The sequence below is a fragment of the Schistocerca serialis genome, chromosome 7, assembly GCF_023864345.2.
Source record: "Schistocerca serialis cubense isolate TAMUIC-IGC-003099 chromosome 7, iqSchSeri2.2, whole genome shotgun sequence".
Taxonomy (NCBI): domain Eukaryota; kingdom Metazoa; phylum Arthropoda; class Insecta; order Orthoptera; family Acrididae; genus Schistocerca; species Schistocerca serialis.
Window position 1 is genome coordinate 602,612,629 of NC_064644.1, and position 16,539 is coordinate 602,629,167.

Below are 16,539 nucleotides of genomic sequence, written 5' to 3' on the forward strand. Positions count from 1 at the left end.
CCAAGATCTGTCACTACTCCAGAAATCACTGCAGAAGTGCATAAAAGGGCCATGAAGGATTGCCAATTGAAAGTGCGTGAAATTGCTCATGCTTGCCAGATGTCATCTGACAGGGTATACCACATTTTAATTGAAGAATTAGAAATGAAAAAATTATCTGCAAGATGGGTGCTGCGAATCTTAAGGTGCACCTGCACACATGACATTGCCATGGCAAAATTACACTAGGGTATGAATTGTTGCCATACCGGCCTTAATCACCAGATATGGTGAAAATTTTTCTTGGTGGATGAAGATTCACTTCAAACGAAGAATTGATAGCTGAAGTTCACAACTATTCTGCAGACCTGGAGGAAACTTTTTCAAGATGGGATCAAGACACTGGAACATCGCTGGAGCAAGTGCATAAATCTACAAGGAGACTATATCGGAAAATAAAAAAAGTTTCAGTGATGTAAGTACTTTATTTGTATTCCGTTCTGAGAACTTTTCAAAGCACCCTCTTACATTTCTGCAGGAGACAGTATAAGTCTAGACTGGTGCCAGTGATGCATTTACGTGTTTCTGGCAGCAGTATGCAAATGATATAGATTGTCAGCTGCTGGTTATGCACTGCCAATGAGATAGTGGCAGGCAGACAACTGTTTTTCTCACTACAATATGACCTCTGTCATTGCATGTGATCTGCACGAAAAGTATATTTTCACCACTTCACAAAATGCTTTTACCCCTGCCTGCACTCCCACCGTTGAAGGGCCACTCCCCCTTTCCACACATCCAACTGGCGAACTCATTTTACGTGTGTTAGTGTGAGTGTTCCAGCAGTAGTGAACACCAAAAGATCCTGAGGTAGATCCCAGCAGAGGGGTCGAAACGTCGAAAATTTTAAAAGAAACATGACGCGGCCTAATAACCCAGAAGATTTTAACTACAGTGAAATTTAGCTAGCAGAAATTTCTATATATCAAATAAGAGCAGGTATAAGCACTAAGAGAAAAATAACACATGAACCAGTTTTCAGCTTTAAAGTTGTCATAATTATGCAGTGGTATGAGACAAGATGTTACCATCAGACCTGTCAATTTTACTCTGTGAACAGCCCCATCTTAAAGTCACCTTTATGCTCAATCTCATGGTGGACATTTTCTAATGGAAACACATAATCTGAAATCAGTTACAATCTGGAAGATAAGAAAATAAAGGTAGCCGTTTTGAAAACTGTTTTTCCCTTATATCAAAACTAGCTTCCGGTACTGTTCCCTTATCTGCCTGAAGAAAGAACAGAGAACAAAAAGCAATAATCAGGCCTTATTGTAAGTCTTCCACTCGGGTCATCCACAGCCATGGGACATAGGACTAGGACTGTATCAAGCACAGGCACTAGGGCACTGCATATATCAAGCTGGTGATAGACCACCACTTTGGGGTATGAGAGTATGGTTTTTAATGCAGTATCTCTCATCAGAGGGCACCACAAGATGTGGTTACTATCCTGAAAGAAAATGGGTTTGATTTTTGTTGAGGTCTGTGGCATCGGATGACTATAAGTCAATGATTTGCTTACAGTGATGGTGATTGGTGTCACAAAAAATGGTATCAGAAACTTTGTTGCGAATTACCAGGGCAAGATGTTATCTGTCTGTAATGACTCTTGCAAGGTTAATCGGTGTATTTTGGTATCTCCTGTTTCCCACAGCATCTGCAGATCCTATGCATAGCAGGGCTGTATAGGATAGACTGGGTGACAGCCTGTCCAGATGAAGATAGTGTGATAGCTGAAAGAAGGTAGCTCAATGAATTGAGAAGGATTAGATCTCTCTCTCTCTCTCTCTCTCTCTCTCTCTCTCTCTCACACACACACACACACACACACACACACACACACACACACACACACACACACAGAGAGACAGAGAGAGAGAGAGAGAGACAGAGAGAGAGAGAGAGAGAGAGACAGAGAGAGAGAGACAGAGAGAGAGAGAGAGAGAGAGAGAGAGAGAGAGAGAGAGAGAGAGAGAGAGTGTTTGTTCCAGATAAAAATCTGTTTCCAATGACACTGACTACTGCCACAAAATATGAATTTTCTACACTGAATACTGAATTTAATCTTACTTTTAAGCGTTGCAGAATTATTGATCCAATCATTACTGGTAAATACTTACATGTCTTCTGTAGATAATGTTGTAATTCCTATTGCTAATGCATGCTGTTTGCCTTCGGCCATGACAGCCTAGATTACTGTTAAGAAAAATATATACGCAATAAACATATCTACATAAATGGAACTCCATGAAACAGACATACTATGAGAAAATGTTTCAATTACCATGAACTAAAATTGTTGTAGTTATCTTTCCTGTCTACAAGAATTTATTTAAATATGAGATTTGAGGGCCACCTTCTACGTTTTTACAACCAAACACTATGTGGCAGTACTGAGATGTGAGATTTACTTAGTATGTGATATGTTATTGTTACAGTAATATCATATCACAGAGTAGTTTCTTTGTAATGAGCATTTAAAGAAACTCTCTTGTGAGAAAAATTACATTTTTATGATGGTTTTCAATGGATAACTTTTTTTATAATTTTCGTAAAAGTCTAGCTTGACAGCATATTGTACTATAAGACACAAACAACAGCACAGCCACAATGAACCAAAGTTTATTCTCCTTCCACAGACAAGATAATAACAGTTGAGAATGGGGGGACAAACATAGAAAACATAGAAACAATCTCAGTTCCAGGTACTGATGCAAGCAATTGCTGACAATAGCGACCAACACAATATGAGAACAATGACAGTGGTGGCGGAAGAAGATTCTGGGCCAGAACCAGTGAGTAGGGCAGAAGTGGTGCCAACCATGGAGGCATGCACTGGCCACTCCCCCACAAAGCACCATAAGAGAAGACTGACGGTAAAGGCACTTGTTGCATTTTGACTTCTGGTTCCTGAACATTGTGGAACTGTACAGACAGTAAACGTGCTAGCTGCTCAGCCAGGGGCACTGGTTCTGAAGGATCCGAGGGCACTGACCCAGTCAGCAGTGGAATCACTGGTGATAGCAAAGCATAGCAGGAAGGGCTGGCAGCACACATTGAGGCGCTGGACCCCAGAGGAGGGCAGAAGGCAGCAACATCCACAAGAGGGTGGGTCCCCCTTGCAGCAGGAGTGCCCCACGAGACCGGGACAGGTGTTAAGGGATGAGACGGAGGCAGCGGCAGTAGACCTACGACCCACACACTAGTGCGAGGATGCAGATGGTCACGGTCGCATGCCGTAAGCTCATCAGCAATGCACAGTATACAGGAATGGTGGCATCAGCAGCTATGGACCAGGATCAGAAACAGAACCTCCAAGCCCAGACAACAGAACCAGAAGTGAACTGTGACGAGGGTTGCACTAATGGGCATTGGTGTGGTTGCACGAGAAGATGAAGGAGGAGGGTGCAGAGCTGATGACCACAGAGCGCCTTGACCAGACTCCGATCCCCCATCAGCATATATCTGAAGGAATTCTAGCATGTCAAGGAGTTGTCTGTGGACAAGTCGGTGACAAACTTCTTCATTTGAACACTGAACATACAGACAAGACATTCTGCCTCAACGTTACATTAGGGGTGAAAAGAAGGAGCAGTCACGTGGTGAATGCCTTGATGGGTGCAGAAATCGTGGAAGGTCTGAGACACGAAACGTGGACTGTTATCTGTCACAAATGTGTAAGACAATTCTTCAATACAAAAAATTTTGGACTGGTCCTGAATCATAGGCACAGCTGAAGTTGAAAGATAGCGGATAACATACAGAAATTTACAGAAAGCATTGAGAACCAATAACTAGTAAGAATTTAGGAAGGGTCTTTTAAAATCAACATGGATGTGTTCTCATGGGCCACAGAGACATGGTCACCCACGGGGGTAGCGCACAGAGCAGTACGTGACAAGATGTACATCGCCGTCAATACTAGGCCAAAACACATGCCGATGGGCCAATTACTTTGTCCACAACATCCCCCAATGTTCCTGATGTAGGAGTTGGAGCACATCTTGGCATAGAGCGACCTGGATCATGACCTTTGGTGACAGCCTGTTTGTAGCTAAGAGAACACCATCAAATAGCAAAAGGTAATGACGTATGGCAAAATAGTTACACAAAGGATCAGAAACCCGCATGGTGGATTGCCTGGTCAATCATGCTGAATGAGGTGAATGACATGATGCAAAACCAGATTGGCAGGAACAGTAGCTGCGATCCAGAAACTTATAACAGGAAACCCATCTACTGTATGTTGCGCCCCAACATGTAAGTGGAAACAAAGAGCATCCAGTTCAAAAGTAGGATCACACTGGAAGCTGGAATAACGCATCAGCATTGGACAGGCTGAAAATTTATTTCATACGTGTAGTAAGACAGAAACGAGGCCCCACCCTGGGGGTGATGTACTACTGTGACAGGCAAAGAAGTAGAAGGATTAAACAATGAAACCAAGGGCTCATTGTTAGTAATAAGGTGTAGCTTAGATCCATAGAAGAAGACATGAAACTTATTGAGGGTGTAGACAATAACGAGTGCTTGCTTTTCAATTTGAGAGTAACACTGCTGAGCAGAGATGAACATTTTTGACACTTAAGCTATTTGATGTTAAGAATCATCCTCATATAGATGTGCAAGAATGTCTCCAAGTAGATAGTGAGATGCATCCGTAGCCAAAACCAGATGGTGGACACAGTGTAAAGGAGCCAAACAAGGAACATTCTTGGGGACCTACTCGTGGAGGGATGGGTGGAGGAGAAAGAAAAGATTAGCTGAGCACCTTGCAGAAAATGTAAGGGAGCCCACAAGCACACAAAACAATATCCCTATTATATTGGAATCAGAGGGGCACATTTTTTAGGTTGGAGTCAAGTTACATACTACTTTGAGTCCGAACACTAATAATCGGTGTCACGCTCTGAAGTATTCTGAGCCAGTATGATTTGTGGAATTAACAAAGGTACTAAACTATTTCTGTTTGAGATCTCAGAGGCGATGGATGTACAGGGGGTACATAAAGTCCGCGAACACTTTTAATTATTTATTGCACAAGAACTAAACATCGTTCAGATGTCGTACATATTGCATTATGAACAGAAACTCTGAAAACATTCGATATGCGAACCATGAGTGACCTGGCAGATGTCAATATGGTAATCGAATTCTGGCCATACCCATCCCAGCATGGCATCGTCGACTGTGGCAGTCACTTCCCGTATTCTCTCCTCGAGCTCTGCTACATCACTTGGTAGAAGCAGTACTTCCACAAGACCTTTAATGTGTTCCCACAGAAAAAAGTCACTCAGAGAGAGATCTGGTGTTTTTGTCGAACTCCAACACACAGAAAGCTCACTCCGCACCTAACTCGCCATGTTTGCAACTAGCGCTATTGGCAAATTACCAAACTACGCTGTGGTGGTATACATGGAAAAAAAAACTTTCAGGGTTTCTCTTCAAAATGATATTATGTATGATATCTGTACAATGTTTGGTTCTTGTGCAATAAATAATTGAAAGTGTTCCCGGACTTAATATACACCCTAATCTTGGAATGTTAATGGCAGACATGCTGCAAGTTTCCATTGCTGAGTTTCTGACATTAAAATATGTATAGAAAGAGTAATTTATGATTGTAAAATGAAGATTTAAATCATTAACAACTAAGACAAAATAACAAAATTTATTTAAAGAAATAAAAGTTACATTGGAGTTTCATTTCAGTGGTCACCAAGTACAAAGTTCATGTACTGGTATGTCTCACGTAAACTAAGCGATCGGAATGCGTATTGGAAACTAGGGAAGAACCTGCAGCTTACATGGTCAAATTGTTCTTTGAAAATAAATTCGTAATAGTAATAATAATAATAATACTTTTTCTATATGTAATTCCTTGACCTCCACAATCCAATGGGTATCTCAGCTCTGTTACTGCATACAAACAGACGCCGTGTGATTTATGCAGAGATTGGTCACATTTGTTTTAGTTATAGCCAAATCATCATCACACAAGTCAATCAAACAATGATGAACGAGCTCAACCAATTCCAACCTGTACAATGTAGTAAACCGGGCCTCTCCAAACACCATCTAAACACAGGGATAGAGAAGTTATCAAGGATTATAGACTTATATCATTTTCGTGTAGAGTTAACATGGATAAAGGAGAAGTTGAAACATAAAAGTTGGACACAGAGTCAAAAATTTTGAAAGAACCGTTTTTGTGTTGATCAGAACCTAGAAGCATGGGCTTGTGAGTTGTTACTGCTGCATACTTCTCTGATAATTGTAACTGTCTACAGATCCCCTCTAAGAAACTTACAGCTATTTATGAGAAATCGAAATACATTATTTAGCTACCTGTCAGACAAGAAGAAACAGTTAGAAGTGCACGGAGATTTCATCGTAGATTTCTTAAACAATACGGACAGGAAAAATAAACTGAATTATTATTTTGGTGCATCAATCTAATTGCAATAGTCAATTTTCCAACTCATGCGTAGCAAAATAGTAGGGCAACGCGCTATCCTCCGTGCCCTCGGTGGCTCAGATAGATAGTGTGTCTGTCAAATAAGCAGGAGATCCCGGGTTCCGATCCCAGTTGGGGCACACATTTACAACTGTCCCCGTTGATGTATATCAACACCTGTTGACAGCTTAGGGTCTTGATTTAATTATCATTTAACGCTGCAAGAGGTCTCCCAGGCTGTGCGTAGGTCAAAAAACAATCGAGTCCCTGGGGATGACAGCATAATCGCTGAATTAATAAAAACTGATGGTGAGGCTGTAATAAAGAAACTGCGCACATTAATATCAGATATATGGGAAACGGAAACTATGATAGATAATTGGAAAACTGGAACAATAATCCCCATTTATAAGATAGGGGACACAACAGCACGTGAAAACTATAGAGGTTTAACACTCATAAGCACAGCTTATAAGATCTTCACAAGTATATTAAACAAAAGGATAAAGAAGTGTACAGAAGGCATACTAGGGGAATACCAGTGTGGCTTTCGACCAGACAAAGGAACAACTGATCAAATATTTGTGATAAGAAAAATGATGGAAAAGTTCTATGAATACGATATAGATCTGCATTTCCTATTCATCGACTTCAAACATGCCTTTGACAGCATAAATTGGCAAGAACTATACAGAGTACTGGAAGAAGTTGGTATATGTGCTAAACTAATAAGACTGACCAGAATGACAATGACAGAGACAAGAGCAAAAAGTAAAGGTCCTTAGCAGAACAAGTGAAAGCTTTGACTTTATTAAAGGCATGGAGCAAGGTGATAGTCTCTCCACTGTCCTATTCAATATAGCCTTGCATAGTGTACTAAATAAAATCAACAAAAAAGGCACGATATTTAAGAAAACTAGGCAGATATGTGCATACACTGATGACGTTGCTATAGTAGGAAGAAATATCTATACACTCCAAGAAACATGCCAGGCAATGGAAATAGAAGCCTTAAAAATTGGCCACATAGTAAATGAAAACAAAACGAAATATATGGCAATGTCACAATCTGAGGCCAGAAGAACCCCTAAAAACCTAAACATCAATGAGAAATGCTTCAAAGGTGTGTCCTCTTTTAACTACTTGGGAGCCCTAATAACAAATGATAACAGTATTGGAAAGGTTATAGGGGAAAGAATACAAGCTGGAAACAGAGCTTACTTTGCAAATATGCAACTTTTCGGAAATAGCCTTTTTACAAGAAAAACAAAACTGCTAATATATAATTCCCTAATCTGTCCAGTCATCACATATGGTTCAGAGGTATGGAGGTTGACAGAACATGATAAAAACGCACTAAGAACCACTGAGCGGAAAATAATATGCAAAACCTATGGGCCAATAAGGGAGGAAGAAGGCTGGAGAATACACTACAATGCCAAAATTTAAGAGTTCATTCAAGGTAGGGGCAAAGTAAAATTTGTGAAATCACAGCTAGCACACTTTCAGAGAATAGCAGAGGATAGAATTACAAAGAAAATGATGAAAAGTGCAATCCATTCAGCTAGGCAAAAAGGGAGACCTAGAAGAAGATGGATTGACGACATAATAATGGATCTTACCAGTATGGGAGTCCGGAGGCGGAAAACAGCAGCAAATAACTGAGAAGTGTGGAGGAAGATTGTTGAAGAAGCCAAGGCTCACCAAGGGCTGTAGCGCTACTGAAGAACAGGATACAATGTTTTAAGAGTAAGCTGAAAGGACTGCTGAGGGATGAGGTATAAGTAGAAAGAGATGCTAATGTCAAATTCAATATATTTCATAGCAAATTTGTGTCAATTTTTTAAAGTCGCTTCCCTAAAAAATCATCCAGAACATCCATTTAAAAATACACACAAGTAATCCAAGGATAACTTAGAGCATTAAAATCTTAACAGGAGGAAGAGAGAAATTTGTTTAAAGGCCAGAGTAAATCAAGATCTGACATTACTTGCATACTACAAAAACATACTGTAATATTTTAAGGAAAGTCATTATAGTCTCCAGAAGTATGCATGTCCAGACAGAAATAAATAACACAGATAACAAGATTAAAACCATATTGGACATTGTGAAATGGGAAACATGACTGACAGTCAGTCAGTGTACAAGATTCCATAACAATTGAACTAAATGACAATGTTGTGGCTGATAATTCACAAGCTGCCAGTACTTTTAACAACCACTTTCTGAATGTAGAAGCAAATACAGGATTAAATGGTTCATTTGAAGAAGTGAGAGAATATATTAAAAATGTCATTCCACAAAACTACAAGCAATTAGAAGTAGTACCAACATCCTTCACTGTAATTAATAAAATTATAAACACTTAAAAAAAAAAAAAAAAAAACATTTTGGGTTGGGTTGCTGGAATTTCAAACAGAACTCTGAGTAGTTGCTCCAACTTAATAAACAATGTCAAAGCTTAACAATGCAATTGTTAAACCACTTTATAAGAAAAGTGACAATACAGAGTTAAAAAAATTATTGTTCAGTTTCTTTACTGACTACTTTTTCCAACTATTCGAGAAGGCGATGTACTAAAGAGGAGTAGTACACTTAAAGCAATGCTATTTATACATTTACTCATCAAACAGTACAACCTTAAATAACTGTATATAGCCAGTTGTTATTTTTGTAATCTTTCCAAGAAGTCTGATTGTGTAGATCATATTACTCTCTTAGAAACACTCAAGTTTTATGGAATTGATAGCTATATGCACAGCTGGTTTTGAACGAATGCAAATGGTTGTGCTGAATAATTCAATGTTGGAAAGGTAAAAATTTTAGTGATTTGGGAAAAAAAAAAAAGGAATCACAAAGAGAGTCCCACAGGGTTCAAATCTGGGTTCACTCCCATTCCTTACATACATGAATTACCTTCCACAAGCAAAACTGCCACTTTTTGCAAACAGTAATAATGTTACCATAAATCCCACTAGGGAGAACACAACAGAAGAGTTGCTAAATGATATTTCCAAAGAATTATTAAGTAGCTCTCTGAAAATGGACTCCTCGAAGTTTGAAAAAATACCAACAATTGATGTAGACATGAGAAAGTGCCGTCACAATACATATACGCACTAAGGAAATACATCATAAATAATCCATCACAATTTGAGAAGAACAGTGATGTCCATACCTACAACACTAGAGGGAAAAATGACCTTCATTACCCATTGTTAAAGTTGTCGGTGTCTTAGAAGGGAATGCAATATGCAGCAACAAATATTATTGGTCATTTGCCGAATAACATAAAATGTCTGATAGTAGCAAAGCAAGTTTTACATCTAATTTAAAATCATTTCTCCTTAACATCTCCTCCTATTCCACTGATATATTTCTACCTAAAAACTGGGATCCACTAATCATGTATAATATATCCTGGAAACTCAAACAATGGAAAAATCCAGGAAGGAATGTTATATCCTGGAAACTGATTCGTTCCACATCATTCTGATAAAGGAACCATTCAAATGATCTATGGAACATGTACGTTGACAACGAAAAAGAATTTCTGGATTTTTCCCGGTTAAAAAGTACACTTTCTCCCAGATGAAAATACACTTTTTGTGTGTTAAGTGAGAGTATACTTTTCCTCAGAATCAGAAAGCTTATCAATGCTTTGAATGCTCAAGGTTTTATACCCTTGTGTAGAACCTCCCACCCCTTTAGAAAATGAACCCCACAAAAGAATTTGTTTTCGAAAGATATTTGATTTGCAGCAACATGTATGCTGCATATTTTCGTATTACGAACGTATATACTCGAATTTCACCAAACACAGAACATTAGTTTCCAAAGCATTTAAATCGAGATCGCAATGCGCTTTTGTAAGCCAATCATAGCTCATGATACGTGATCTCACCAGCCGATGGTAGCAGATATTCATTGCGTTTAGATGGGGCACTCAAAATTTCGTAAACTGGTCTCCTACTATCGCTTCTGGGTGGTCATGTGAACACTTCAAAATCGATTCTGGAAATCCCCTCCTGGCTGCCGGTTTTCCAATTCCACAATCAATTTTCGCTCCCATGTAAATTCAGCCAGTACCGAAATGTGCTTGGGCTGTCAGGTTTCATCTCGTTTTTAAAAAATTTGGCTAATATTGACGGAGTGGCTTTTGTACAGTGAAGGATAAGTAGAAATTTTAGAATGAAGCTGTTTATACCTTGTCTAGTTGAAGAGAAATAGTGTTGTGCTGACTAAATTATAAACTACATCTGCTGTTTTCCAGGCCCCGTAGTTAACTAGGCTAGCAAATCCGCTTCAGACCTCAACAAGTAAACATAACAGCAGAAAACCATTTCCGAAATTCGGTTTTCGTCTTTCAGAATGTGTGTCCCAAATAAATGATGTGATTCGGAACATACAATAGGAAAAGTTAATGATATAAATTAATGTACATAGTGTAGCTACAAGAAAAACTAAGCTTTCACATACAATATTTGTCTTTTGTGCATGTGTTGCACTTTGATACATCGCACAAATGTGCTAGTAAAATTTTAAGTAATGATGTACGATGTGTGGGTGCGTTGTCTTGGTGAAACAGCACACGCGCAGCCCTTCCTGGACAGTTTTGTTGCAGTGCAGGAAGGAATTTGTTCTTCAAAACATTTTCGTAGGATGCACCTGTTACCGTAGTGCCCTTTGGAACGCAATGGGTAAGGATTACGCCCTCGCTCTCCCAGAACATGGACACCATCATTTTTTCAGCACTGGTGGTTACCCGAAATTTTTTTGGTGGCGTTGAATCTGTGTGCTTCCATTGAGCTGACTGGCGCTTTGTTTCTGGATTGGAAAATGGCATCCACGTCTCATCCATTGTCACAACCGACGAAAAGAAAGTCCCATTCATGCTGTCGTTGTGCGCCAACATTACTTGGAAACATGCCACAAGGGCAGCCATGTGGTCATCCGTCAGCATTCGTGGCACCCACCTGGATGACACTTTTCGCATTTCAGGTCATCATGCAGGATTGTGTGCACAGAACCCACAGAAATGCCAACTCTGGAGGTGATCTGTTCAACAGTCATTCGGCGATCCCCCAAAACAATTCTCTCCACTTTCTCGATCATGTCGTCAGACCGGCTTGTGCGAGCCCGAGGTTGTTTCGGTTTGTTGTCACACGATGTTCTGCCTTCATTAAACTGTCGCACCCACGAACGCACTTTCGACACATCCATAACTCCATCACCACATGTCTCCTTCAACTGTCGATGAATTTCAATTGGTTTCACACCACGCAGATTCAGAAAACGAATGACTGCACACTGTTCAAGTAAGGAAAATGTCGCCATTTTAAGTCTTTAAAACAGTTCTCATTCTCGCCGCTGGCGGTAAAATTCCATCTGCCGTACGGTGCTGCCATCTCTGGGACGTATTGACAATTAACGCGACCTCATTTTAAAACAATGCGCATGTTTCTATCTCTTTCCAGTCCGGAGAAGAAAATCGGAGGCCTTAGAACTTGAATGCACCTCGTAAATGATCTTCTGGGTTCGAAATTCTTCTAAGTGGCTGGCCCTCAAAGAGTTAAGCTTTAAATGAGAATCAAATGCTCTGTGATTTAAGAAATTCAAAGCATGTTCGCACACGTAACATAACTCATATTGCGTAAAATGAAATGTACTTTGAAAGTAACTCTTTTCAAAAAACCGATTGCAATATTTTCCCACGATTCAGCAGTTGTCAGAGAGCGCCACAAAACAGCATTACTGTGCCTCCGCAGCTATGATGATGTAGGTACACTGTATTTTCGTACATACATAGCATTAGGAGACCTTAAATTATGTCACAGACGAAACAGGACATCAGAGGATACTTCAAGAGCATCGGAATTTCGTAAACCCTAATAAAATGCATAATTCAACTTAAAGAGCTTTTTTCATATATCCAGATTCACGAAGACATAGGCCACAAGCTGATATTAAACTTTTCAGAGTGGTTTTCAGGATACAAATTTTCTTGGAGTACCAATGTATTACCACATGTGTAGTTCTTTATTATGGCATAATGCCACACGTTCCAAACGATAACAACATGCACTTGAAATTCCTCAAACATCTGACACTATTCAATAGTGTTTCAAATAAATTGACTGTCTCTGTGGAAAAGATTAATTAAAGCCAAAGTTTTGTATCAAATCGACGAAAATAATTTCAGTGTTCTGCAAGGCAATTAATGCCCAACTGCCAAAAACCTGGAAATGAAATAAAAATCAGAAAACTGAAACTAATACCATATTTTAGCCTTCCTTGAGAATGTGAATGTATTTTAATTCGCTTCATAGCTCCTGGCCACAGAAATCCATTTTGTTTTCATTTGAGTTGAGAGCTATAAACCAAGAGGAAACAGCAAAATCACAAAATGTAAACACGGTTCACGTGGAGACTACCACTCACCACTACAACTCGGACTGCTCTGCGCAAGTGCAAATCTGGTAGCTTGGGCATGCTAGAAAAATGTTTCCGGGTAGCATCTGGCTGCTTGTTGCTATTGCTTATATGGCTCCTGTCTAGTTACCTTGGATACAGGTAACAGCCACACTTCAAGTAGCTAGAAGCAGGAGAAGGTACTGCACATCACATACGCGACTCAACTGTGTATGCGCATAAGCCTGCTGACAACTACTCAAATGAACCAAATGAAACTGGTGTGACGTCTGTGACGTCATGCCCATCGGAAGCAGTGTCATCGGGGGCGAGGGAGGGAGGAGGGGCGGGGGAGGGGGGGGGGGGGGGGAATTTAGCCGGGGCACTGGTCAGACCAAATGCAAGGTGATAATATTAGTACAACCAGAAGTGCACATAAATCACAAAGAGTCATTTAAAATCCTCATTCAATGGAATCTGTAAATGGGCTTCAGATAAATAAATTTTGGAGAAAACTGGCCACAGTGAATTTAGCCAATAACTCATCTGGACGGGCAAATGATAGATTGAGAATTTACTGAAACTTTAAAGTTGCCGCAGAAGTGAAGCTAACCAGATAGATTTTAACATCCACGAAGAAGGGGGGTGGGGGTGGGGGGGCAGCAGAGGTAGACGACTCACCCTACATAGTAAGCTGTATGACCCACAACGACCTCAACCTGTCCATTTCTGATTTCACTTGACCGTGCAAAGCCACCGAAATAAGGTGTGCACAGAAAAAGCACCACAGGTTTCAGGGTAATGTGGGCTGCAAAATTTGTGACACAACCTATTTCATCTGAGAAAAGAAACGACAACACAGAAGAATTCCTGGTTAAGGACCTGCTCAGACACGAGGTGCACCATATCCAAAATGGAAAAACCAAAAGCACTGAAAGCATCCAAACCAAGCAAATTATTGGTGACAGTGTTATCCACTACAAAAAAAAGTCAAGGAAACACAGATTTACGCCTGGGGGAAGTTGTAAATTGCCCCAAAATTGGAATACACTGCTTGTTGTAACCCACGGAACATCAAGTAACCGAAGACAATTCCAGAGATCCTATATCCATGAAATTGGTTGAGTTCAGTAAAGTCACTGCTGCACTCATGTCCACCTGCAGTCTGAACACTTTGTTCATCACTCCCACTTCCATAACCAGTTTGTTATGATTCATAAGCACTGGAGAGACACAATTAACATCCATGTCCACATTCGCATTGGGGGTTGGAACAAAACACAATGATATGTCTTTTAGTCCTATAGTTGCTTCAAGTCGCCCAGCGCTTAGAGCACGCACCCCTGTCGTGTTGCACGGAACATTATTCCCAAGATGGAAGTGCTGTGATTGACAAGTCACTCTCCAGTGTGGTGCAGAGGCCATGTTTTTACGGCTCCCTGTTGAGAACTGACGGACTTCCAAAGACCAGAAACAGGAGTCACTGCAACAATGTCACACCAGGCCTCAATCTGATCACCAGCAACACGAGATACCCCCGAAAGAGAGTAATATTTAACACTTCTGGCAAAGATGGATTCTTGCATTGTAGCACATACTGATGCACATCCTTGTGAGAAGCCAACCGAATGATGACATCACGGACAGCAGAACCATGATGAGCATTGGTAACAAACTGACATTTGCATGCAGACAATGAAGTTTGGCTACCCAAGCCCTGTATGACTGGAAGGCCTGTGTATGACCACGATAGAACTCTACATACACTGCAATGAATGCACAAATTTATGATGGTAATCTGACAACTTATACATTTTCTAGAACAATTCGACACAGATTTCTGGAGTGGGGCTAAATGGCACAATAACTGGTAATTCCAAGAAGAAATCCATAAAAGGAACAAAGTCTTACAAGTGTTTACATTATTGACACTAAGGTGAAGAAGTGTTGTTGAAGCCACTTCTCATTAGCCTCCCAGTCTTAAGATGTGTTGTCATAAGGGGTAAAGGGCGGCAGGCATGTTGACAGAGTGGAATGTGGCCAACGAGTTCGAGGAGAGATTGGCACACTGCCTCCATGGAAAGAAGTACAGAAGGAACGACCAAATAGACTGAGCACATGGAAGTAAATACCACACTTTTCGCCAATTGTGTGGTAGTGTAAGACACAAACAACAGCACAGCCCCAATGAGCCAAAGTCTATTCTTCTTCCACATACAAGCGAACAACAGTTGAGAACATGAGAGACAAACACAGAACTAATCCACGTACTGATACAAGCAGTTACTGACAATAAGCATGAGCACAATATGAGAGGGAGAGCCTGCTGCCTACACTTATAAAGAGGAGGGCTCGACTAGATGACATGACAGATGCTGTGCCATGTGCACAAGTTACGTGGCCCACTGTAGGCAGCCTCTGGTGGCTGGCCCATGCAGATGCTGTTGGCAGAATACTTGAAGTGTAGTATGCCGGTGGAATAGTGTCACAGCACATATCCAAGTATTAGGGACAGGGTGATAAAAGACAGTCATTGGTTAAATCCATTTGTTCAACTTTTTGTGATCTGTCATTTTCAAAAAATCTGTTTATAATGGGTTTACAGAATTTTGTTGCAGTCCTGCTTCCACTAGTGATGAGTTTTGTCCAGGTCAACCAAAGTCAATTGCTATTTCAGCAATTATAAATGCTATGTAAGCTTTTGACAATGTTGACTGGAATACTCTCTTTCAAAGTCTGAAGGTGGCAGGGGTAAAATACAGGGAGTAAAATACAGGCTATTTACAATTTGTACAGAAACCAGATGGCAGTTATAAGGGTTGAGGGGCATGAAAGGAGAAGGGAGTGAGACAGGGATGTAGCCTATCCCCGATGTTATTCAACCTGTATATTGAGCAAGCAATAAAGGAAACAAAAGAAAAATTTGGAATGGGTATTAAAATCCATGGAGAAGAAATAAAAACTTTATGGTTCGCCGATGGCATTGTAATTCTGCCAGAGACAGCAAAGGACTTGGAAGAGCAGTTGAATGGAATGGACAGTATCTTGAAAGGAGGGTATAAGATGAACATCAACAGAAGCAAAATGAGTATAACGGAATGTAGTCGAATTAAGTCAGGTGATGCTGAGGGAATTAGATTAGGAAATGAGACACTTAAAGTAGTAAAGGAGTTTTGCTATTTGGGGAGCAAAATAACTGATGATGGTCGAAGTAGAGAGGATATAAAATGTAGACTGGCAATGGCAAGGAAAGCGTTTCTGAAGAAGAGAAATTTGTTGACATCGAGTATAGATTTAAGTGTCAGGAAGTCGTATCTGAAAGTAATTTGTATGGAGTGTAGCCATGTATGGAAGTGAAACATGGACGATAAATAGTTTGGACAAGAAGAGAATAGAAGCTTTCGAAATGTGGTGCTACAGAAGAATGCTAAAGATAGATGAGTAGATCACATAACTAATGAGGAGGTATTGAATACAATTGGGGAGGAGAGGAGTTTGTGGCACAACTTGACTAGAAGAAGGGATCAGTTGCTACGAAATGTTCTCAGGCATCAAGGGATCATCAATTTAGTACTGGAGGGCAGCATGGAGGGTAAAAATCGTAGAGGGAGACCAAGAGATGAATA

The 16,539-nt window shown here is 40.3% G+C and overlaps 1 protein-coding gene across 1 annotated transcript in view; it reads right to left on the reverse strand.

Moving 5' to 3' along the window:
- Positions 1-16,539, reverse strand: part of LOC126412187 (malignant T-cell-amplified sequence 1 homolog) — a 79,366-nt gene that overhangs the window by 6,212 nt on the left and 56,615 nt on the right. Inside the window, exon 5 of the mRNA XM_050081667.1 lies at positions 2,163-2,230. Within this exon, the coding sequence (XP_049937624.1) occupies positions 2,163-2,230 (68 nt within the window). The remainder of the gene's footprint in view (positions 1-2,162; positions 2,231-16,539) is intronic.